This window comes from Sardina pilchardus, chromosome 13 (assembly GCF_963854185.1).
Source record: "Sardina pilchardus chromosome 13, fSarPil1.1, whole genome shotgun sequence".
Lineage (NCBI taxonomy): Eukaryota > Metazoa > Chordata > Actinopteri > Clupeiformes > Clupeidae > Sardina > Sardina pilchardus.
Window position 1 is genome coordinate 4,100,001 of NC_085006.1, and position 25,000 is coordinate 4,125,000.

At 48.2% G+C, this 25,000-nt stretch overlaps 1 protein-coding gene across 11 annotated transcripts in view; it reads left to right on the forward strand.

Moving 5' to 3' along the window:
* The window catches only part of msi2b (musashi RNA-binding protein 2b), a 223,314-nt gene that overhangs the window by 98,147 nt on the left and 100,167 nt on the right, over positions 1-25,000 (forward strand). For all 11 annotated transcript variants that reach the window (XM_062551886.1, XM_062551887.1, XM_062551885.1 and 8 more), the window contains exon 7: positions 16,317-16,365. In XM_062551886.1, the coding sequence (XP_062407870.1) occupies positions 16,317-16,365 (49 nt within the window). The remainder of the gene's footprint in view (positions 1-16,316; positions 16,366-25,000) is intronic.

The window sequence follows — 25,000 nt, forward strand, 5'->3', positions numbered from 1 at the left end:
AGGGAGAGTGAGTTTTTGAGGAGCTGAGTCACCTCACCTCTGTGCTTGTGAAGAAACTAGAGAATTACCATATTCACCCCCCAACCCCCCCGGCTCTGGCCTCACCTTGCTCAGAGGACACAGCTGGCTGCAGCGGCACAGGGGGAACACACACACACACACACACACACACACACACACACAGACTCCGCACACACACTCATCGTTCCGATTGTCACATTCCGTCTCTGTCGCTTAGTTACATCATCTCGGCTGCCTCCTCCACCCCCTCCACCACCCCTCCACCCCCACCTCCTCCACTGTATCTGGCAGCCATTTTAAATAGCCTCATCATGGAGCCTAATGGAGCAGGCTCGCGCTAACTGCTCCAGAGCAGGAATCTCAGCTCCTGCCCACACCTGAGAGTGGGCCGTAATGAGAGAGCAACTTCTGCTGCTGATGACCTGACCACAGTACACACACACACACACACACACACACACACACACACACACATACACACACACACACACACACACACACACACACACACACACACACACACACACACGGATACACACACATACACACACAAACACACACACACACACACACACACACACACACACACACACACGCATACAAACGCACGCACACACACACACACACACATCACACACACACACACTCATACTCCTGGGACATTCAGTTCTGTAGTTTCCATTTTTCTCCCGAGCCCTTCTTTTTTTCTTCCCCTGCCTTTTTTGTCAAGATGCTTGTCTCCCGCTTGCTTTGCTCTGTCTGTTAAGGGACCGCTCTGTGTTAGTGTAGAGGACCTTGACACACCTCAGCTTTTCTTCTTCCACTACTTCTACTGTACACACACACACACACACATACACACACACACACACACACACACACAGAGAGAGAGTTTTCCATCCGGTCTCCCCTGAGGAGATGCATGACCCGTGGAGGGGTTTGAACTCAGTGTTGGCAGGGCCTATGGGCACTTCCTCCAGGAAGCTCAACTTCCTCCTCATCCATGTGCATGAAGCCGGGGGTCGTGGACAGCAGCGCGGGGGGAGCTGGGCTGGGAGCGGGGGGGAGCTGGGCTCGGCTCATTTCTGCCCATTGTGGAAATTATTTTCGTCTGACAAGAGTGGAGAGCTGAGCCCGGGCTGACCTGGAACACAGGTAGGAGTGGAAATCTTTGAGACTGCCGAGCGGCTCCCCAGAGATGTTTGCCTTTGCGCTGGCAGCCGAGCGCTTTTTCCCCTCCCTCCCGACAGCTGAGTTCACGGGTAGCAAACGCGGCGTTTGGAGCGCTGCTCCTCCTGCCTTTAACCCCATGGGTGCGAGGACCCAGCTGCTCTCCCCCCAGAGGAGCAGGCAGCCTGGCGTCCCGGGCCCCGCTCACGGTCGCTCCGCTGCTTTTGAAGTGTCCCTCGCAGTCCAGCGCCACACATGGGGCCCGCACACCAGAGGAGCCAACCACACTGGACTGGGCACATCCTCCCCTTCTCACTCAGCCAGCCTAGAAAGAAAATCAGTATTTTATTAGTTGGTGATTTTATGCATCCCATGAAAGAGAACCAAAGCAGCCTGGTTAATGTGACTATTGTCTAATGCATATGGAGCTGATGGGCCACTGAGGAGGGCTGAAATGTATTGAGAACAGAACATGGGGTGGAGGAAAAACAGCACACAGTTGCAATGAAGTGTCTCATCTGTCTGTTGTCACTGAGTCCATTGTTATTGCCCAGTGTCTTGGGTAACACCTCTCTCTATCTTGGGCAACGCTTGGTTCTCCCTGCAACCCCCCCCCCCCTCCACCCTGTCTCTCTTGCCCCCCCCCTCCTTTGATCCTCTCCTATGTAACAAGTCTACCTTTTGTTTTCACGCTTGAAATAAAGCGCTTTTGTTCTGCTTTATAGGACTAAGAAGCCGGCATCACTCAAGTATATTAGCTGTAGTCTGTTAGTGTGTCGCACTGCCATTCCCCAAGTAGGGCTAAAGATCCCCCAGACAAAACTCCTTGTCATGTTAATCCAGGCTTTAATAAACAGGGGGGATATATAGCTATTCAGATGGAGCTCCTGTATTCCTCCTCATTGAAAAAGGGGAGATTAGAGCGAGAGACAGAGAGAGAGAAAGAAAGAGAGAGAGAGAGAGAGAGAGAGAGAGAATAGGACGAGCTCAAAATGGTCACAGATGACAGCATTTTATATCAAGGGGGGCATATTAGATTGGCTGGCTTTTATTCCTGTTTCATCTTTTTTGGGGGGAATGTCATATCATTGAATCTGCCATTAAAAAGGGCTTAAACACCCTAATCTAAATAAGGAACTCTGGGGGTAAGGGGCTGGCAGAGGCTGTAATTGAAAGACGTTCTCTTTGATATAAGCTCCCTAATGTATTTTTATCTACATCCTCCATCGCAACCCCCCAGTAATAAGATGCATATCAAGACCTGTCACCATTTGGGGGAGATGGATACCTTGTTTATTGAAAACTCCAGGTGTGTTGCTCTGGTCCTCATATCCCTACTCTACTCGCCCAGCAATATTCATCAGATCTGCTCCATCACTCAGCCTCCCCGCTCATACACGTGACAGCTTTAATATTTCCCAAATATTGAAATGTGTGTGTGTGTAGTTTGTTTGTTTGGTGTAATGTTCTGTCCTTTTGCTTGTTAAGTGTGTGCTGGTCTTTGATCTGTCCTCAAATGAGGTGTATTAAGTGAGCCTGAGGAAGGCGCCCGAGGTAACCGCTGCTGCCGCTGCTGCCGCTGCAGTACAATGCCATCACCTTGCATCGCTCGGCCAAAAGGAGACCAGGGAAAAAATGTTATTGCTTTTTTCATTACACAGAAAATTACATCGCTCTCTCTCCAAGAACAGCTTTGGGTTTCACTCACTCCTCGTGCCGCCATCTCGGCAGTTAACCATGGATCCTAGTGGACAGAGGGAGGGAGAGAGGGAGAGAGAGAGAGCAGAGAAAGAGAAAGAGAGAGAGAGTGTGAGCAGAGAGAAGAGAGAGAGAGAGGACAGAAGAGAGCGGAGAGTTTAAGCCCAGGTCTCAGCTGATAGTTTTTTGTTGCCCTGCTATTGGCCAGGGTGAGGTCCGGTCGAGCCGCTGCTTGTGCTTTGTCCAGCAGCTCTAATCCTCCCCCCTGGTCAGTGGGCCTGTGCGGGCCGGAGTGACAGATGGGCATTTACCCTTAACATGAAGCCCCACTGCATTGTTGGCTCTCTAGTAACTGGCATGAGCACTTTTACATCTGCAGATCGGACCTCACCACAGCCCAGTTGTTGAGCCTCCATCAGATCTGCTTCATCATCGCTCGTGTGCGCGCACAAAGGCCTGGTGACTCATGCTAGTGATCTCACTGGGACGTGCGCACGGAACGTCCTCGGACGGATTAGGAATTCCCTTCCACTCTAGTTCCCGGGTCGGCGCGTCTTAGGGAGGCATAAGAGGAGAAATCTCCCTGTGTAGTCCCCGGGGGAGCAGGAGCAGGAGCAGGGATATGCCAGCGCTCAGGAATTAATGCCACCAGGGAATGAAAGGAGAACTCCTTGACAGCGTTCCACGTTCCCGAGCCGGGAATGTCAGCGCTCCCGGCTTTCTCCTTGTCCTCGTCGGTTCGGCTCGAGCGGTGTCCCCACGTTCACCCGCCCAGCCATCCGTCCGTTCACACCCTCCTTCACTAACATAACAGGGACATCTTTTATTGGGAAGTGGCTCACGGGCATAATATATCTTGATGGAGCGGGCAGCTGAAGTGGCGTGGAGGAGGCCCGTTGGCACGGCTGTGTCTGAGGGCTATAAATATAGCACGGCTTTGACAAGCACCGCACTCAAGCGCCCGGGCTAACACAAAGGCCAGAGACTGAATTAATCAGTGGCCAGTACAACAAACTGTATGTGTGTGTGTGTGTGCGTGTGTATTTGTTAGTGTCAGTGTCAACAGGGCCCATTCCCTTGGTTTCCAAAGACCTTGGCCAAAAGTGCGAGAGAGGAAGAAAAGTGGGAAAAAGGAATGAAAACGCCCTCCAGATGGAATCATAACATAGTTGGCGCTGGTGGTCTCAAGCTGAGTGCAATCATCAGCAGCCACCAACATCAGCTGCTACCCCCTGCCTCCGGCTCACAGTTTAACAATACACACACACACACACACACACACACACACACACATACAGTAGACACACACGCACTTACACACACACATACACACACGCACACAAAGCATACACACACACACACACACACACATAGACGCACACGCACTTACACACACACATACACACACGCACACAAAGCATACACACACACACAAAGCACACACACACACGCACACACACACACACAAAACACATACACAGAAAGCACATATACAGGCGCACACAGAGAGATGCACAACACTTGACATATACTGTATGCATGCCCACACTTATAGTTCTGCGCACATAGCAGCCCTATGCTCCTGTACAGTTCCCCGCTATAGACACACACAAACACACACACACACACTCACACTCTGTGCCTCCCCTCCTCTCCTCTCATCTCTGGTGCTCATGTCAGGAGCAGGGCCCTGTCTCCTCATACATACACAAATGCACGCCGCCGCTGCCTCCTCCCTGCGTGGCTGGCTGGCTGGCTTGTCATGGCGGCGGTGCGGTGCGGTGCGGTGCGGTGCGGTGTGCGAGCTCCAGGCCGGGCGGCTGTGATTGGAGAGAAGGCCCCCTCTAGAATATGGATGGCCTCTGTCGCCACTCTGCCCCTGCTGTGGACCTTCATGAATATTTAGCAGGAACAAAATGAGAGCGTCTCCCTCAGATGTTCCACTGCTGTTTAGCCATTGTCAGCTCCGTGCTGCGCTCCCGTCGGGTGAGAGCCCTCTCACACACGCGCACACACACATATACACACACACACACACATAAACACACACACACACACACAGGCACACACATATACATACACACACACACACACCTATATGCACAGAGGCACACATAGGCACAAACACACACATACGCATACACAGGCAAACACACACCCACGTATACACACACACACACACACGCACGCACACACTCACACGGCCACATATATATATACTTCAGTACAGATAGGCACATCAGCCAGCCACAGTGCTCTCTCTGGTGTGAACAGAGGGTTTTTGATATGTTGTGGATGGAATGTGCAGTTGGTCAGTGGTCGACTGGTCTGTTTGTTTTTTGTGCATTTGGAAGCCTTGTTCATTTACACTGGGCATCAATAAAAGAGGCTTAGGGTGAAGTATTTTCATTTCTATAATTGTGTGTGACAGAATCATTAGGCCTGTGGAATCTAGCGCTGCGTTGAAGTCGGATCTTTTTTTCTGTGGCATTACACAGTTTCTCCACAGCTCAGTGGGAAATTGGAGGACTTGCGTTGGTAAATAAAGTGCTGTTGGCTGGAGTGATAAAACAGTGTGCATTTGAGGATGCAGACCTGCCGATGTTTTTAAGATAAGCTCGCGCCTGTCTAGCCCCGTCCGCCTGCACAGTGGGTTTAATCTTGCATGGCGGCTCCTCTTTCACTTCGCCGACTCCTGAGATAGCCGTATTGCTGTCTAATGTTCTCTTATCTGGATCCTTTTAACTCCTAATTTTGCGCCATTCATAATATTGCTGCCATTGTGTTTGTTTGTTTGTTGGGTATTTCTTTTCGGTGTTCACATTGTGAAATGCTGGAACCGCGTCTCAAAGCAGGCTTTTAGGCTCCGTGTTTAATTGTGTCCAAGTGTGAGAAAGTGCTGTCAGGGAGGGACCCACGAGGGCGCGAGTGTGAAAGCGGAGCCTGTTCATTTGTGGACGCTGCTGTTGTTTCTGGCTTCCTTTTTTTTCATGTCATGACCTGAGAACCAGGCAGCAGCTCATAAAAAAGGTGGAAAGTGGAAAGTCCATTTCCCAGCTCGCTCGGGGGAAATAATGGGCGAGAGGTTTGAATTTCACGATCGCTTTACAGCGATCTATCCCCTCTATTCAGATGACCTGTGCAAGAAAGGGAGAGTGAGTGGAGTAGAGAGGGAGGGAAGGAAAACGAGGCACAATCAGGCGCTGTGAGCGGAGGCTGCCCTTGATAAACGTGGAGAAGCGGCGCTCTCAAGTGCCGCTAAAGAAAAGGACCTTTTTTTGGGTGCGAGACGGAAAATACAGTGACATGTTGCCTTCTCAAGGACTCCTCACACGTGAGGCTCTTTTCTCCTCTAAAGAGACACCAGCTGCCCCCCTCCATCACCACCACACACACACCCCTCACGCACACACAAGCACACACACACACACACACACACAAGCACACACACACTATATATATTATTATATCAAGCTTGCGAGGCCTGTCCACCTGTTGTCATTCCAAACCTTCGTCTCATTTCCAGATAGTGATAAATCCTAGCTCTTAAGTCTGCTCTCACGAGTGTGATAAGCAGAGACATTAATTTCTTCAACCCCCATATGCACACATTGATTCCTTCCCTCCTATCCTTGACTAATAATTGACATTGAAAATAGCAAGAACTTCACAGAAAGGAGGAAATGAAAAAGCCCTGCCTGCGTGCATATCTCTGTTGGTGTGTCATGGCGTGCGTGTGTATATTACTGTGGGTGTCCAGCTGGGGCCTACTCTCGGCCCCTTCCAAGTGCTTTGCACTGATAACAGGGACCAGCAGGATGCACAGAGCCCTTAGGTGTGCTGGAGGAGAAGGAGGTGGTGGAGGAGGAGGAGGAGGAGGAGGGATTAAGAAGGGTTGTCTTCACCATAGACTACTGCATGGAGCCATTTTGCACTAACATAATACTAATAACTTAAATTGTGTCAAAACAAGAGAGACACTCGTTTTTCATATATTTATCTGTCTGTACTTTTTTACATTTTAGCTTTATATATATTTCATGTTCATAGTCATGGTTTACTAGATCTAATTTAAAGCTGCACAGCATAGTCATTTTGGAAAGTGTTCAGTAATTTGATTATGTGTGCCTGGCCAGAAACGAACAGTTATATATTTGTTTCCAATTTGTAGTTACAGTTATGGATGCTGTGCATGTAGCCATGAATTTGGTTGTGGGGAAGATGATGATACGGTGGGGAATTAGTGTGCCCTGATGATATTGTTGGACATTTCAGTCATAACAACAACAATAATGACAATTAGGCTTTAATTACTCCAAACATTGCTCATGTGATTGTGTGATGGGAAATATTTGGATTTGACATTAAAAAAAAAGACACCGATGTTTTTCAGTGTTCAAATGCCTGAGGGTGGCATTTGTTAGTTATTCATAATTTTACAGGTTTTAGAATCTACCCACTAGCAAACACATATGAAAACAGACACACACGCACACACACACACACTCACTCACTCACTCACTCACTCACTCACTCACTCACTCACTCACTCACTCACTCATGCATGCAAATAAACACAGTTGCAATCACACATGCACACACTCATAAAGACATCCAAATGCATAGGCAGCCTTACATTGGATTTGATTCCAAGCTCCTGTATGTGGCGCTTCAAATGAAACAGCAGCGATAATTAAACCTTTTAAGTGTATAATGAGCTTATGGCGGGGCTGACTGCGGAAGCCATCTTCTGTACCTAATCTCATCTGGTTCTCATCTTTAGGCTGTCAGTTAAGTGTGCGGATTTGCATACATTTACATCTCGCTGTGTTTAAGTGACAAGCCCAAAGTGATGACGAGTCGATAAGTCAAAAAATGAGGTCTAATCCCCTATTATGCTTTGCATCATAATCGGCAGGCAGAGCCCGTGCAGACGGAACCCTCGCTCAGAACCCGTGAAACCGCTGGTCTGGGCGCAGTGTTGACGCGTTGCTCTCGGTGGTCTCATTTGGGAGAGGGCAGACAGGAGGCTGACCTCAGAGCATCAGTGAGCCCATTTTCATTGCGTTTCTCTCTTGGCTTTTATTCCCCCCCCCTGCTTCCCTTATGGAGCCGAGCTCTGTCTCTCTGCTGTAGCCGTGGCTCTATTTCCTCCTGGGCTGCATGTAGATGGCGAAGATGCTATGAGCCAGCGAATACAGATTTGCTGCTTGAGTGGAGCGATCACATTTCTGGCGGTGTTGTTATAGCAGAAATGACCGGCTATTGCCCCCTGCAAAACAGGGTTGTGAACCACATCCTTGGGAAAAAGGCATCAGCTGCTAAGTATTCTGTCGGCTTTTAAAAAACCTATTTATTTGTTTTGCTGGGAGCAGTGTTCAATATGACGTGGCGTGCATTTGCAGGCAAATATACCTCATTTAAGGACCTCAGAACAAACTGTTTTTTAGCAACTTTGGAAGAGTGGAATGCTTCAAGCTGCTTTTATGTAGCCTACAGAATGTTATCAGAGTGCAAACAGTCACTGCAAGTCCGATCCCTTCACAGGCTTGTATGATTTATCAATAGGCGTGCCCTAACACTCAGTGGCCACACAGTAGCCAAACCCCACAGGTATGACCCCTTTAAAGGGGACCCGGCCCTGGGAGAGCGTGTTGAAAGAATCTAGCCGTTTTTTAATACTCTTCAGCTAGTTCTACCCGGAGTAGATTTATTTCCCGGGCTTCCTGTCTGTTTTTATGGTGTTGTTTTGATCCCGTGTACATTAATTGCATTGTTTTCTGCGGGGAGAAGTGTGGCCCAGAGCTCCTTGTTTAATCACTGGTGATAAAAGGGAATGAAGCGTGTGTTCCAGACGCCGCTGAGAGCGCGGGGAGGCTTTCCACTCCGGCAGCGGCCAGATTAGGGCCAAATTGCTCAAAAGGAAGGCGGCAGAAACTTGATCCATTGTCCTTGAGATGCAGAGAACCGTGCGCTCCAGCATTGATTCTGCCAGCACCCCGTCTGCGCCACCTCCACCTCCTCCACCTCCTCCACCACCTCCTCCTCGCCCTCCTCTCCTCTCACTGAGCAGGAACGAGGGAGCGAGGAGCGCTAGAAAGATAATATCAGCTCGGGGGTCTCTGTGGGGGAGCGGGCCAGGGACAGATTGATCATATTCTCTGACACTGGCAGTCATTTCCAATTCTCTTATGCAAATAGCTCTCCCTGTGAACCAACAAGTCTTGTAAGTGAGAGGCCGTCTTTGAATATCCATTTCCTCTGCCATTCAGCCTCTTTGTGTTTGTTGATCGTTGCTTGTGTCCTTTGTGTTTGCTCGCTCAATTGCAAACAATCAACAATCAATGAGGCCCTGAGATTTCCTCTGTCTGGCCCTCATAACTAATCAAGTTATTGATTGCACACACCATTTCCCATGCATATATCATGAAGGAGGAACCGTGGTATGCACATATATCATATAAGGAAAACACAAAGCTGCCATTCCTCTCTCTCTCTCCCACTCTCTCTCTGAATTATGCCCTTTCTTTCCTCTGCTAGTCCTGCCTTTGTGCTGTTCTGTGGTCCATCCATTGCTGTCAGCATTGATCAGATTATATTGCGGGGTTAGCGTGTGAGTGGCCATGCCTTGGCTTTTTCATGTCTGGAGCGTGTTCCAGCTGCCCCTATCTGATCCCCCCCCATCTGCGTCTCCAGCCCGGGGAGGGAGGCATCCCCTATGTGGGCTCCACATGTGCCGCAATGTAAATAATGAAATAGCAGTTGATCTAAACTGCTGTCACTGTACATTACACCCTCCCTTAAATCTATTCTGCGCGCGGGCCACCACTCCCACCCGAGCGCTCCCAGCTTGCCGGCATATTGACGCCTTTGTCCTGTGATAAATAATTCACTCGGCCTTATTAAAAATCTCTCTTTGCCTTGCACTGTGTTTTTGATATTTCCGCCCTGGCATGACAGGCATCTGGGTTTTGTTTGACTTGAGGAGGAGAACGCTTCCTTTTTATTCTCGCTTTTACTTTTTTGTTTTTCGCCTTTTTTTTCTCCCCCTCCTTCGAAAGCAAAATTTAGCATCTCGTAATATGACAGGAGCTTGATTCCTCTCCCAGGAGGGGTAAGGGAATTTAACCAAGTGTTGGATTGTCTTCTCTTTTCACTGCCACCGCTCCATAGCGCTTTCTCTCTCTCTCTCTCTCTCTCTCTCTCTCTCTCTCTCTCTCCCTCTCTCGCTCCCTCTCTCTCTCCCTCTCTCTCCGTGCAGTAAACACAATTTTACCTGTGTCGGGCGGCATCTCCTCTCTCCTGTATTCCCTCCTGCCCCGCCGTGATACATTTTGTAGTCAATAAAAAATGGGGGAGCCTCCAGGATCCAATTACATTCTCAACTTAAATAAACAACGTTGTCAACTAACTTACTGCCAGTGTCGGAGGAGAAGCGAAATTGGCAGGGAATGTGTCAGGCAACAAATGCTTTCAGCTTCATTTAATTGAGAGACTGCCAGAATCAGGCATTTAGTTGTAGATCTACTTGTATTGAATTCTCAGCTTGACCAGAGCATGTGTTTATGTATTTCACTTCTGTTTTGTCAACTTAATTTTGAGCTTCAAATGCTCAATTTCTTTCTGTAAAATGATGGAATGATTTGAATTTCTACATTTTGCACCAAGACTTTTTCTGTTTTCCCACATTTTTTTCTCTGTCTCCTTTTCCTTTTTCTGTTTTTGTGATTCTCGTCATGTCTCACAATATCTGAAGCAGATCTTGTGAACCTCGTCTCATAAAGCCCGTTCCTGTAAAATGCTACAAAGGACTTCAGTGGAGCTAATAGGAAACGTAAATCTGGGCCCTGAGTGCGGTTTGGGCTTCACAAACTACATTTAAATGTAGTTTTTATTGCAGAGCTGGCACTACTGGAGCCTTCCCTTGGTTGTGCGTGTGTCGTAAACTGGGCATTATTGCGGCATTAGTCATCTCGCCGGGGCTGCATGGTGGCATCTTAGCGGCCTGGCTAAGCGGCGGCTGGGTGGTTAGAGGTGAGAGCCAGCATTGGGTTGGTCAATTAGCACGTAATGCCATATAAAGCTGCGGCGCCCTGACCCCTCAGGTTTTAATATCGGCCCTTTTTTAGTGGCTCTGGGTCTCCAGGGCCCGTACAGTGAGCAGGGAGGGCTGGAGAGGGTGAGTCACTGCCTCACCTGAGCTAAAGGCTCCTTCCCTTTTCTCAATGCCACCTCACTTCACTTCACACTGCTGATTAATGCCACAGCACATTCACATGCAGTTGAAGACGTGTGTGTGTGTGGGGGGGGGTGTTTGTGAGGGGTGGCACTAGCGCCTGTGTAAATGGCGTCTGAAGCGGCGCCGCTGATCGATTGTCCTGCCCGAGACCCGAGGCGCGCGCGCGTGTGTGTGTACGCAGGAGAGCTGAGCATTGGGCACCGGCGCAAGGGCTAACACAGGGAAAGGGCAGAGCTGCGTGCCATGCAACGCTACTGGCATCCTCATGCTGCCCGGCTGCACAGCTCTACGTGCATGGCACACAAGCAGGCCCACTGCTCCACCCCCCCCCCCCCTCAATTGTGGGCCTGAACACTCCAACATCTCTACACACATGTGAGGGTTTCATCTGGACTTCTGGACCTGGACCTGTGACATATTAAAAAGACATCCCATCAGCCATCACATCTGACTTTTTGTCTTTTGCAACAGTGCTTAGTGTCTCTTCCTCTGTGTGTGTGTGTGTGTGTGAGTTTGTTTGTGTATAAATGTATAATTGTATGGGATTAGGTATGGAGATTAGGTATGCCCCGAGGAGATATTTATCCAGTGATCAGCTAGGACTACAGACTGTGTGTGTGTGTGTGTGTGTGTGTGTGTGTGTGTGTGTGTGTGTGTGTGTGTGTGTGTGTGTGTGTGTGTGTGTGTGTGTGTGTGTGTGTGTGTGTGTGTGTGTGTGTGTGTGTGTGTGTGTGTGTGTGTGTGTGTGAGAGAGAGAGTGTGTATGTCTACATGTTAAATGTTCTGCTTTAGCAATGCAATAATGTTTGTCATGCTAATAAAGCACACTTGAACTTGAACTTGAACTTGAGAGAGATATAGAGAGAGAGAGAGAGAGCATCTTCAACCCTGTTCATGTGTGTTTCCTGTATGAGAGGAGGTGTTGCTACAGTAGTGTGTGTCCTGCACTGTAGCCCAGTGGGCATTGGCAGCAGTGAGCACATGACCTGGCCCCACTGCACGGCCTCCCTGTGTGCTCTTTAAGAGAGACTCCGTGGCCTCTCCCACACACAGCACATCTCACCCAGAATGCTCGCTCTCCCACCGCGGGCCTCGCCCAGCGCTCACACCGCCAGCCTCCACCGGGCGAGTCACTGGGGAAAAGATGGCCAGTCGGCGAGCGTGATGCCGCACAGAGGCTTGGCGCTCCTCCGTCCCTCTCCAGCGCTGTCACAGCTCAGCACCGCCGCCAGGGAGAGAGCTGGAGAGAGATGTGCTGGAGAGGAGGAGGAGGACAGAGTTTGATTTCCTAACTCCCGTGGAACACTCCCATTCCTCCATGCTCTAGAAGTGTGATGGTGTGACAGACGAGGAGAGAGACAGAGTTTGATTTCCTAACTCCAGTGGAACACTCACATTCCCCCGTGCTGTACGAGTGCTGGTGTGACAGAAGAGGAGGAGAAGGGAAGGGAGGAAGAGCGCTGTAAGCCGGTGCTGTCCGGCGCTGTGATGTGGGCCCTGCGGTGTGCCTTACGAGCTCCGACAGATACATATGAGGCCGTTTCCTCTGCTGTCTTGCTCCATCAGCCAATCACAGCCTCCCCTCTGGAACAGCAGCCAAAGACTTCGGCTCGATCCCAATTCTCTGTCTCCCCCCTTCTTCTACCCCTTCATCTTCCCCCGAGCCCTTGTCCCTCGAAACCGACGAGGAAGACATAGGGGTGTACATATTCCCCTTAGAAATGAGACACCACTAGCCTAACAATAAGAGAGAGCTGGAATGATTGAAACGCTTGAATTAAATGTAATTTACAGAGAGATCATCCCACACTGAAAGCTAATATTTTGTCACTAGCAACTGACATCTGTCTTCTGTCAAATGGGCTAACGTTGCATTTTCAGCTCTGAATAAAACCGTTCAGGAATTTTTTTAACAGAAGTGGAACGTGCCACCTGCCTTTGTTTGTTCGTACATCTTGGTTGGGATGAATGAAACAGGCATGGGGGTCAAAATGAACTAACAGGTTTCTATGTAAACATCCCACAACTTATATTTTGCTACATACTGTATCCTAAATGGTAGTTACTTGACATCAGAGGCTACTTGTAGTAAATGCAAGGAGTCGACAGCATTTTTAAGTTAAATTTAGGACATGGTATGTTGCCAATTCGCAGGGTAGGCTGACATGGATGATTGGTGATATTGGTGATATTGATGATATGTCAAATGGGTGATTTTTGTGTAGATCGGCCATGATAATTTGTTGTTAACGTTTGCTGAATAGCAATTTTTGAAAACGTCCTCATGAAGAACCGGACCTTCAATATACTGTAGGGTCAACAAATAAACCGAAAATATGCAACATAAATATGCAACATAAAACCATTATCGTTTTAATTTTAGAATCATAATTAATGCCAAAATACTAGATAATGAGTGTCTCGGTGTGCTTGTTTTTCCGGTGTGAGCGGTGTACTGTAAGTTGGGTATTTCTCTTACCCCTCGTTTTCAAGTAAGCTCACAAAAATTCTCAAAGAGAATTGGGATACCCCCTCCTCTCACGTAAATGTGCAGAACTTCCGAGAAAAAAAAAACGAGAATTAGGATTGGGCCTATCTCCTCTCTCTGTCTATCTCTCATTCTCCTTTCTCTTTCCCTCATTATCTCTCTCTTTATTTCATACTCATTTTGTCTCGCAAATTCAATGTGTAGTTATTGGAGAATTCATTCACAGCGTTTTCTATAATAGGAAAAAAAGAGAGAAAATGTTCAGCGATATCCAAAAAATGTTAATACCTTGAATTCATGCGCATATCAATGACTGGTTGTCCCTCAGGTAATGGCGTGAGCTCAGGCATTTTGCTGCAAGGAGACATTGTTCTCTGCTATGATGTATGGAATCCACTCTGCACAAGTCTCTTTCTCCTGTTCGTGCACACTCCTGCCTCTTTGTCTTGCCCCCTGATGCTTGCTCTCTCACTCCTTCCCTCTCCTCCTCCTCCTCCTCTCTCCATCTCCCTCTCTTTTTTATCCTCCGTGGACAATACAGGCAGTCTCCCTGGATGTGCTCAGGCCCTGGTTACCAAGCGACGGTTACCGCGGGGAGCTTAGGTCTGTGCTTGTCCAGACTCAGAAAAGGCCACTGCAGCCGGTCCCCCACCGACTCCCCCCCCCTCCGTCCTTTCTCCATCTCCTCTCCGTTGCACTCGCTACTTCTGTCTCCACACATCTGTCACACATACCCTTTCCTCCTTTCTTCCCGCTCTCGTCCTCTCTGTTTCTCTCTCTCTCCTCCTCTCTTCTCTCTCACCCTCTACCCTCCTCTATCATCTACAATCAATTTTTCTGTTGAATTCATTTCAAAGTAGCTTTATCAGTATCACGGGTCACATTCAGCGTTTCCAAATCCTGAGCACATTTGTACTAATGGCGTGACAAAAGAACAAATACGCTACTTTAGATGATAATTGTATTGTTAATTAAAAATCACACACTCCTCGAATACATCAAATATTCTTCCTTTGGTTGATTTTGAGATATGCTCAGAATTCAGCCAGATTGATGTGTATCTTTAGGATTAAAAGAGAGTGGGCAATTTTCCTCCACATGCATTTCCTGCTATTTCTCTTCTGCAGTCTGCATGCAGATACTCTGTGGGGTGCACATCCCACTTATGTGTGTGTTTCTGTTCTTCTTCTGCTAGAGCAAGGTGCTGACCACATTAGGGTCATGCATTTAGTTCACAGGGAACACACACACACTGAAGGGAGACATAGACAGTCATTTAATCCAATGCAATTGTTACCATACTACAATGAAGTAGTATTGTACATTTTTTTCAAGCAATATGCTTTTTTCCCAGTGACTGCTTGGTCACAGATGCTGTGTGGTATGACAGATGGTTATTGGTTCTTAAGGTTGGGCTTTTTAACCACAGGAGTGGGTATCACCAAAAAGCACATCCCCAGAAGGTCCCCAGTTGTGTCGTACGTGAGATTCCTTTTGCCTCAGAGAGATGAAAACAGCTCTGGTGGTATTTTAGCATTGCCATAAGTATATAGTGTGTATACCCCTTTGCTCCCCTGAATTGTGCAGTGAGGAGTTGGAGAGGTGCTTTGGCATGAGTGTCCATCAGGGAGACAGTGGAATGGCTCCTTATTGTTTTTGATTGAGGCAGATGAATATCATTATGGCTCAGGGAGATGGGGAGACTGCCGGGAGATTGATGTGGGCTTTTGTCATGGAGAGTGAGGTGGCTCTGCTGTAGGGGCTGCTGGAGACAGGCGGGCCAAGCCGACGAGAAATGGGAAAGACATCGCCGCATCAAAAATGTCCCCAAAGATCAGTGTGTGTGTGTGTGTGTGTGTGTGTGTGTACAGATGTTCTTGTTTATATGTCTGTGTGTATGTGTACATTTGGATCTGTACTGTGTGTGTGTGTGTGTGTGTGTGTGTGTGTGTGTGTGTGTAAATCATCTGTACTCTGCCATGCTTGAATGAATCCTGTGGTGACCTTGCAGACTGGGTATTCTGCTGATGGCCGTCTTGTTCAGGGTTGGTGTGTGTTCCTAACCTTGTGATATAAGAGCCTTGTCATTACTCTCCCTACTTAACCAGGGACACACTTAGAGTGTGTGTGTGTGTGTGTGTGTGTGAGAGAGAGAGAGAGTGTGAGTGACTATCTATTTCACTGTTCCAAATGCATTTATGTTGTAAAAGTTGTCATTTTCATTCTGGCATAGTCAGATCTGTGCATATTCTACTTAACTGAATGCTGCTTGATGCATTCTCCAAGCTTTTAGTGACCTCCACCCACAACTGCCATTCTGAATGAATATGTTTATTTCCATAGCCTCATAACTTAAAGATTTAGACGCTGTTTTGTGTACGGTGAACACCTTATTTCAGTCACACAAGCAATTAGACGAGTGAGCATCTTCCATCTTCTCCTGCCCTGGGGGTCCTGCATATGTACGCGCTGTCAGTTTAGCGTATGCTTCTGAGCTCGTGTGTCTGTAAAAGTGTAATAGACACGGAGAGTAATATATGGAGGATTTGTGTGCCTGAGATATGGGCCGTAATAGGTGCTGGGTGCTGGTGCAGGAGGGGAGGGGAGGTTGGTTTATCACCCCTTTTCCAGGTTGAATGTGAAGCTCCGCTGAATGTGCTGAAACTAATGTCTGCCCCGCTCTGTTTTTGTGTCTCCTAGGTAGAGGATGCCATGCTTATGTTTGATAAGACTACCAACAGACACAGAGGTAGGTGTCTCCCATTTCCTTCCATCTCTCTCTCTCTCTCTCTCTCTCTCTCTCTCTCTCTCTCTCTCCCTCTCCCCCCCTCTCTCCTCTGCGTTCCTCTCCTGTTGGTGTCCGTTCTCTAGGTATCTCTGGGCTGAGCTATGACTGCCATTACGGCGGCGTGCTCCCTACACAACCCTGACATCCCCCGATGCCTGATATTGGACCTCCCTTGCGGTCAATCATCGTGTTATTTATTGCATGGGTTTCCTGAAGGACGCGCGGCACCCTGCCCCACCACCACTATGTGAAGGTCAGCCCGTGCCCTACAACTGCCCCCGTAGTCCATCTGCCAAGCCGGCCCATTCTTCTCGCGTTCAATTATCTCAACATTCTCCATCGGAGACGCGGAACGCCGCAGCTCTCCGTCCGTTTGGCCGCCGGCTCGGTCACCCTCGGTCAGCGAGCCGCACAATGGCATTCCAGGCAGCGCGGAATGCTTCAGATGATTGGCTACTCTGTGGAGACCCCCTAGGCAGTACACTTTATATATCTCTGTCCATTTGCCTTTCTTATTGTCTGTTTATACTCCCCCCCCCCTCCCTCTCTCTCTCTCTCTCTCTCTCTCTCTGTCACTCTCCATCCGTCTATCTATACATCTATACATTTATCTATCTATCTGTTTAGTTATCTGGTTTATTGATCTTAGACCTCCACCTGTGCAGCTAATTGGTTAAAACAGCCCGAGCCCCCCCCCCCGCGGCCGGTGAAGTGAGTGATAGTGATCTGGCCAGACATTTAGTTTGCGAGTGGGAAAGGGTTACGCAGACGCAGCGCTGGCTGTGTGGTCTGATAACAGCGCAGATAGGGGAGAGGACTGGAGGAGAGAGCTGCCTTTATCTCTCCCTCATCTCCCCCCTTTATCTGGCTTCTCTCTAAAGCAGAGGACTTTCCAAAGACAGAGACGAGAGAGAGAGAGCAAGAGAGAGAGAGAGGGGGAGAGGAATATAGAGAGAGAGAGTGTGGGGGGGGAGAGAAAGAAGCCTGGAGAGATGCTCAGGAAGGGAGGGAGAGAGAGAAATTAGGGGAGGATGTGTGAAGGAGTGAGAAAGAGGAAGGGGGGTATATGTGTGTTTTTGTTTGTGTGTGTGTGTACGTGTGTCTGTGTGTGTGTGCGCATGTGTGCATTCAAGCGTTATACTTGCCTGAGTTTGTGTTTTAGAGAGCGAGAATGAGATGGAAAATGGAAAGAGAAAGACAGAGGCACACCAAATCAAACCCAACAAAGCCTGTCTTGCCTCCCAGTCAGACAAGCCTCCTGTCATTCCAGACACACTAACGCCTGACCTGCTCTCGGGCACACTGCACACACACACACACACACACACACACACACACACACACACACACACACAGCGCTCTCACACAGGTGCCCAGGTGCAGCGCTACACGCCGGCACATTAAAGGGTTTAGGGTTTAGGGATGTTGGGGACACTTTTGTCTCTTGGGTCCATTTTAAACAGCGTTTCCATGAGTAGTATGTACTGAATGTTCTCATAAACAGGATGATTCACTTGGGGAAAAAACATGAATAATAAACAGCCTCTGTTTTTTTTTTATTATTATTATTCTGAGGTAGCTAGCGTAGCAGGCTACTACAGACTAGCATACTAAGTAGACACCTAGTTAAATTTCATCCAGCTCAAAGAGAAATTCTGACTTTGGGTCAGCGGCTTTAACACACACAAAATCACAAATCTTCTGCCACTGTACAGTATGTTGTGACAGAATGATTCATTTAAAAAAGAATGTGTCTATGTAGTATTATTTATTCCATATTTTAACCACACGATGAAATGAGAGGAAGTACAATACATTTTGACATTACCTTGTTCTCTTTAGTATCAAAATAAATGAAAAGGAGTCTTATGAGTTATAGTCCTATATCTTCCTGCTGTGTGAAAACAGACCTAAAAACATTTTGCTTTTGCACCATTGCACCAATATTGCACGGATGCATACATTTGGGCCTAAACAAGCTCAGAGCTCCTTCCATGTACACTGAACTCTGTTTACTGGAGGTAGGGGATATTTCTGGCCACATGGGCCCCTTTTAAGCGCTTTTTCCAGCGCACACACACACACACACACACACACACACACACACACACACACACACACACACCCCGGGTAGGATTGGCCTGCAGTATGAGGTGTGAGTGTGAGGAGAGCTGTTAGCGAGGAGAGGGCTGAGGCGCAGTCTGCCTCTCTATATTCTGACCTTCTCTGTGCTTATTGGAGCAGCCCCTCACTAAGTCCCCTATAGCCCCGCATACTGCTGCCCTCCCGCCCTGAGCACACACTGATGAGAGGGAGAGTGGGCATTCACAGGCTCCTGTGCTCTGCTTGTGTGAGGCTAGGAGCATGTTATTCATGTTGTCTTTACTGACATGGTAGAAAGTGACACACACCAACACATGCCTATTATCTTGTTCGTGTGATGTATTATCTTGTGGTGTTTAAAGGTGCTCTCGCACTTCACACTTTTCTGTCCAGGGTTGCACCAGGGTCAGCTTGAGCCGCTTTGTTTAGTTGACGTGAAAACTGTTTTCGGTGCTACCAAAGTGCACCAAAGGACCATGCCCAGTTGCTCCAGACAGTGGGATGGTGGTGTACAGTTCACCTAAGTAAACGCTATTTATGACCACTGGTGGATCCTATTACCGGTATATATTGGTATACAATTTTCTGGAAGGCTAGCAGTGACTAAAAATAGCAGCAATGGGTGTCCACATTTCCAGCTGGTGAGGTTTCTCAGGTGCCTAGTTGGATGTGGCCTTGCTGTAGTGTTCATAGCCGATGGGCTTGTTTGTGTCCGTGTGGGTAAGAGTGTATTTTGGGCACTTGATGCAGCCATTGTGTCCTCAGCACTATTCTAGTTGTGTGGAGGAGTGCTGAGGAGGTGGAGGTGGAGGTGGAGGTGGGAGGGGAGGCCACCATTAGAGAGCGCTGGGAAGCATCCAGTGGGAACAATATGCCACCAACAAATGATGCCAGCGGCAGGAATCCCCAGACACCCCACTCTCTCTCTCTCCCCCCGACCCCCACCATCTCTCTCTCTCCTCCTCTCCATCTTCCTCTGTCACGCTCTCTCTCTCTCTCTCTCTCTCTCTCTCTCTCTCTCTCTCTCTCTAACCCCACACAATGGCGCGGCCACAATCGAGGGTCCTCATCTTCCGGTTGGATTTCACTTTGTTATATTTGGCATTTGGAATATGCGCGCTTGTCATTGTGTGGCCTTGCGGCTGGCTCTTTTGTGTGTGTGTGTGTGTGTGGGGGGGGAATTCTCTGGTGTGTTTGAGCGCTACGCCGGCAGAAATCAGGTCCTGGAGGTCAGCCTTTTTAATGGCCTGTCAGTGATTGTGTCGGCCGGCCTCCCGGTTTGACTGGCACGCGGGCCGCCATTGTAAACTGAGAAGGCGCTCTCTTGCAGATAGCGTTTGAATGGGCGCCGTTTTTATTCTTTTTTTTCTCCCCCTCCCCTTCAGCACGGCAAATAGACCTGCTCTGCTCATTCAGACAGTTGTATGGGGGAAAAAGAATATATATTCTCTTTTGGCTGTTTTCCCCGTCATTGTTTCCAGCCCTGAGATTTCTAATCCAATGCGTTATTGTGATGTATGGCAGAGGCGTGCAGGTGGGGCGGCCAGAGGTGTATAAAAGGAGCAGGCGGGGGGGAGGAGAGCGGGGCGTACGGGGGGAATAAAGCAGGCGTTAGAGGAAGACACATAACAGGGACGGGCCAGAGCAGCATCTACTACTGTAGCAATATGGCTCAGTGGCAGGGCGTCATGGGGAACCAGCCAGAGCAGAGAGAGGAAGGGACAGCAAGGCTGAGACAGAGAAGCAGAGAGAGAGAGAGAGAGAGAGAGCGAGTGAGTGCGTGTGTTTGTGCTGGTGGGTATGTGTGTTTGTGTCTTTGCCTGTGTCTTTGCCTGTGTGTGTGTGTGTGTGTGTGTGTGTGTGTGTGTGTGTGTGTGTGTGTGTGTGTGTGTGTGTGTGTGTGTGTGTGTGTGTGTGTGTGTGTGTGTGTGTGTGTGTATGTTAGTCCTGCAGCCGTTGTGGTCTGTCTCCTCGCCGCTCTTCATAGTAATTTGGAGCATTCAGCAGTGTCCTTCAGCTCTTGCCCTCCCGAGGTGACTGATGAAACGACCGCTAAAAGACATTCTCTCTCTTCTCCTCCCTCTCCCTCAGTCTCTCTCTGTCTCTCTCCATCTCTCTCCCTTCCCCAATCCGTCTCCCTCTCGCTCACACACACTCTGTCTTTCACTCTCGCACTGACACAGCCTCTCCCTCTCTCTCTCTCTCTCTCTCTCTCTCTCCCTCTCTCCTCTCTCTCTCTCTCTCTCTCTCTCTCTCTCTCTCTCTCCTCGCTCCTTCGTTCTGCCTCTCCTCTCCTCTCCTCTCTCCTCGGCGGTGGAATTCCTCGCGTGCGCACAAAAGCCAGTGCTGGCCTGTGCCCTCTCCCTCCCTGGCTGGCATTTGTGCTGAATGAAACGGGGATGATTGTGTTTTTCAAACAGACTCCCTTTCTACCTGCCGGCCCCCCCTGCGGCCCCCCCCCAGGCCGTGACACCCCTCTCTCTGTGCATTGTGTGTTAAAGTGCGGTCCGGCAGCCTGAAGTTCACGCAGGAGGAGGCCTCATTGTTGTGGGGCCTTAGAGGATTCTGCACCTCCCCTCTGCCTGTCACCTCTCCCTTTCTCTCTCTCTCTCTCTCTCTCTCCTCCTCTCTCTCTCTCTATCCTCTCGTCCCTGGAGTGTGTGAGGCCCAGAGCTGTGGCACTCTGCTGCGCTCAGACGAGCCTCTCGGGCGCCAAGCCCCTTTTTTATGCCTTTTTCTGTCTCCTCTTTTAGTCCACTCTCTCTCTCTTTTTTCTCCTCTTCTGCCTTTTTGTTCCTTTCATCCCTTCCTTTTTTTGTCCTTTTTTTTCTGCCCCCTCCCACTTTCTCCTGCTTTCCTTTCTCCTGCTTTCTCTCTATCCCTCCATCGCATACTTTTTTTCACCTTTTTCTGTTTTTCACACACGCACACACACACACACACACTCGGTCCCTGTGTTCTTCACACACACACACACACACACACACACACACACACACACTGGGTCCCGGTGCAGATGCACAGATGTGCGGCGTGTTGTGTTGTGTCCCTCAGTGGCGGTGTGTTTGCGCGGGCCGCGTGTGTGCTCAGATGCTCTCTCTCTTGTTAGCACAGCTGTAGTGTGCGGCGCACTGCTGCTGTGCTGCGTAGCCTCATGCTAATGCTGCAGGAGTCTGCGCTCGCCCTGCTCCCCATCACAGGTTAATTGCCTGTTGACATTTTACAGAGCAAAGATTACACCTGTGTGTGAGCAGCAGGGACATATTTAAGCGTGTGTATCCATCTGCACTTATAGACACACAAATACAATGCCTAGAAAGGGCTGGCAAGAAGCATTATGCGAAATCAGTTCCTGGACCTGACTATTACTCGGTCAGGGTGGATAAATGAATATTTATTCTTTATGCATATATTTTTACACTGTGTTGGATAAATAAGTATTTTTTCTTTGAGCATATATTTTTGTTCTGTGTTGGCCTTGTGTCCCTGCCCTTACTACAGTATGTGTGCACAAGTGTGTGTGCTTGCGTCCATATGTGCATATTTCTCGAGAAGTCCTCAAAGGCAGGATGCATGTCTCACCACTCGTTCTCCTCTGCCGGGGAATCGGCCGTCTGTAAATGTTTTAGCGCGAGCTAATGTTGAATGAAATGATGAAATCAATGGAAATCTTTTCATTGAATTTGAAGTGGTGTGCTTTGAACTGGGGAAATCTGTACACGCCACATCTAAGGGGCGAAAAACGCGCGCGCGTGCCCGCGCAAGAGAGAGAGAGAGAGAGAGACGGCGTCTGCACCCCCAAACGTGTCCAACTAATGCCTTCAAAGAATGAGCTGTTAGTTTGTTGATATTCTGGAATGATTCTCCTCGTGCTAAATGCTACATGGCTTTAGCACTGCTAATGATATTAAGATCAAAGCCTGTGTCAGGGAAAGGGGAGCACAAATGTCATCTGTTTGACATTGATGATCAGAGACAGAATAAAGAGGAGTATTTACTTAGCATGCCCAGGCAAAACAGCACGACACGAGAGAGAGAGGAGAGAGAGAGAGAGGGAGAGAGAGGGAGAGAGAGAGAGGGAGGCAGGTTAAAGAGAATGAGAAATGCATAGAGAGTAGAGGAGAAAATGAAAGGGGGATATGCAAAGAGACACAGCATTTGTGTTTGCTGTGTGTGTGTGTGTGTGTGTGTGTGTGTGTGTGTGTGTGTGTGTGTGTGTGTGTGTGTGTGTGTGTGCCGGGGCTGGGCAAGGCTTGGGCTGATTGTAGGATGGAAACAGAGGGCAGTATTGTGGGCTCTAATCTGCTTACCCGAGTTTCTACCGCAGGATTCAGTCTTGGCACCTGCAAACCACAAGGACTGAGGCAATGTCACAGCATGTGTGCTGTCCATATCTGTGTGTGTGTGTTTGTGTGTGTGTGAGAGAGAGAGAGGGAGAGAGAGTGAGAGAAAGAGAGAGAGAGCAATTGTGAATGTGTGTGTGTTTGTGTTCGTATTTGTATTTGTATTTGTGTCTGTGTGTGTGTGTGTGTGTGTGTGTGTGTGTGTGTGTGTGTGTGTGTGCGTGTGTGTGCGTGTGTGTCTGTGTGTGGAGGGGTTTGTCTATTGAAGGCACACAGCTAGGAAGTGCAAGTGATAATTCAGTCATTTTTCGCGTCCGTGTTGATTTGACAGTATCAGCTGTGATGTCATGTCCCCCCAGCGGTCTGACCTTTCGTGTCAGATATCTCATTTGCAGTTGTGCCGCCTATGATTTGTATTGATGCTCAATCTGCTCTTGATAGGACTGGCTATTTCAGAAGAGCCGTCGGTCTTGTCGGACGGTCTGTTGTCACACCACACCCGATAGTGTTCTGCAACTCCATTTTGGCAGCTTATGGCTTACCTGACTGGAGCTTACTTGTTAGTTGGGCTGAAAGAGTACAACAAGAGTTTAGCATGTTTGTGCTGTTGATTGTGGCAAGTGTGTGTTTGAAAACAGTAGGTAGGACCTAAATGCAGACAGACTGGTCTCACGTCTGCAGAGCCTACTGATTACTGTGTGATTATAACCAGAGTAAGAAAAGGCTCAGAAAATACACAGACACATTAACACACACACAAACACACACACACACACACACACACAAACACACACACACACACACACCCAGAGAGAGAAGTTGGAGAGAGCGAGGGAGTTGGGATGAACTGATTGCAGGGTAATGACGTGTCCTCTGAGGCCGCTGTCAGCTGGAGAGTGATTGCGTCTCAGGAGTGGCAGAGCGATGTGTGTTTTTCTCTGTTTTTCTCCATGCATGCGCTCTCCCCAGTCTTACCCTCTCCTCCTCCTCCTCCTCCTCCTCTCTCTCTCGCTCTCTCTTCCCGTCTAGCGTTACTCCTCCCACACTCCTGCCGTCTCAAATCAAATTACATATGTTTTATTGGCATGAATGAGTGTGTTCTTCGTTGTCAAAGCCATTAGTACAAGATATTAATAACACAAGAGAAGTTTCCTATATATTACAGTGGCACATTACCGGTGCATAATACCCGCTATAGGGAAGTGATACCTCAGGAGAGGAAGGGTTTCATAAACTACAATGGAAAATCACTGACATGCAACGTACTGTACACACAGGCATGTATTGCAGCACACTAACTGACATCGAGGTTTACAGTATAAATGGATTTAGTCATTTCTGCAGCTATGAACACAAAGGGGAAGGCTGGACATGGGGGTGCATTTCTTCTCTTTATTCTTCTACTTCTACTGTAAATTACTGTTTATTTATCTTAGCTATGTTCTGCAAACTCTTAATGTCGTGAAAGCCATGATACCCCAATGCTGTATTTCAGCTAAACTTATTTTCAAACAATCATTTAATTTAATTATTAATTATGAATATTAATTATTTTAAAATGAAATTATATACATTTATATAAATGATAGACGTGTGGGCAAATCCAGAAATGTATTGCTGAACCTTTAGTCCAGTATTCTTTTTAAGCCCTTATGTTGTTAGACTGCTCTCTGGTCCATCTTTATTTTGGACTGAGAGGGAAAAGGAGGACACAGTGCAGTTGGTGATAGTGAGCCCACATGGGGCTTTTTTTAAATGTAATATATTACAGATTACTAGCTAGTCAAATCTAGTGAGTAATGTAAATACTTTACCTCTTTAAACTAACTAACTTTTCTTTGGTTTACTTTTTGCACACATTTGAAAAACAGATTTGAAAAACAGAATTGGAAAATACTAAAATTGTGAGTGCTTGCCAAATGAATTGAGGTGAAAGGATGCCATATTCTGCATATTGATATCACCAAGGCGATCATTCTGTCTTTGTAAGTGACTAAAAGGCAAACAAGTTAACTGAAAACTAGACCATTTATTCCATGCTCAGAGCAGCATGCCTTGTCTCCTCTCACATGGGCCAGTATTGGGGGTCCCTCTGGGTAGCTGGGGAGCTTCACTAAAGGGGAACAGCACACCTGCTGCTATGTTGACAA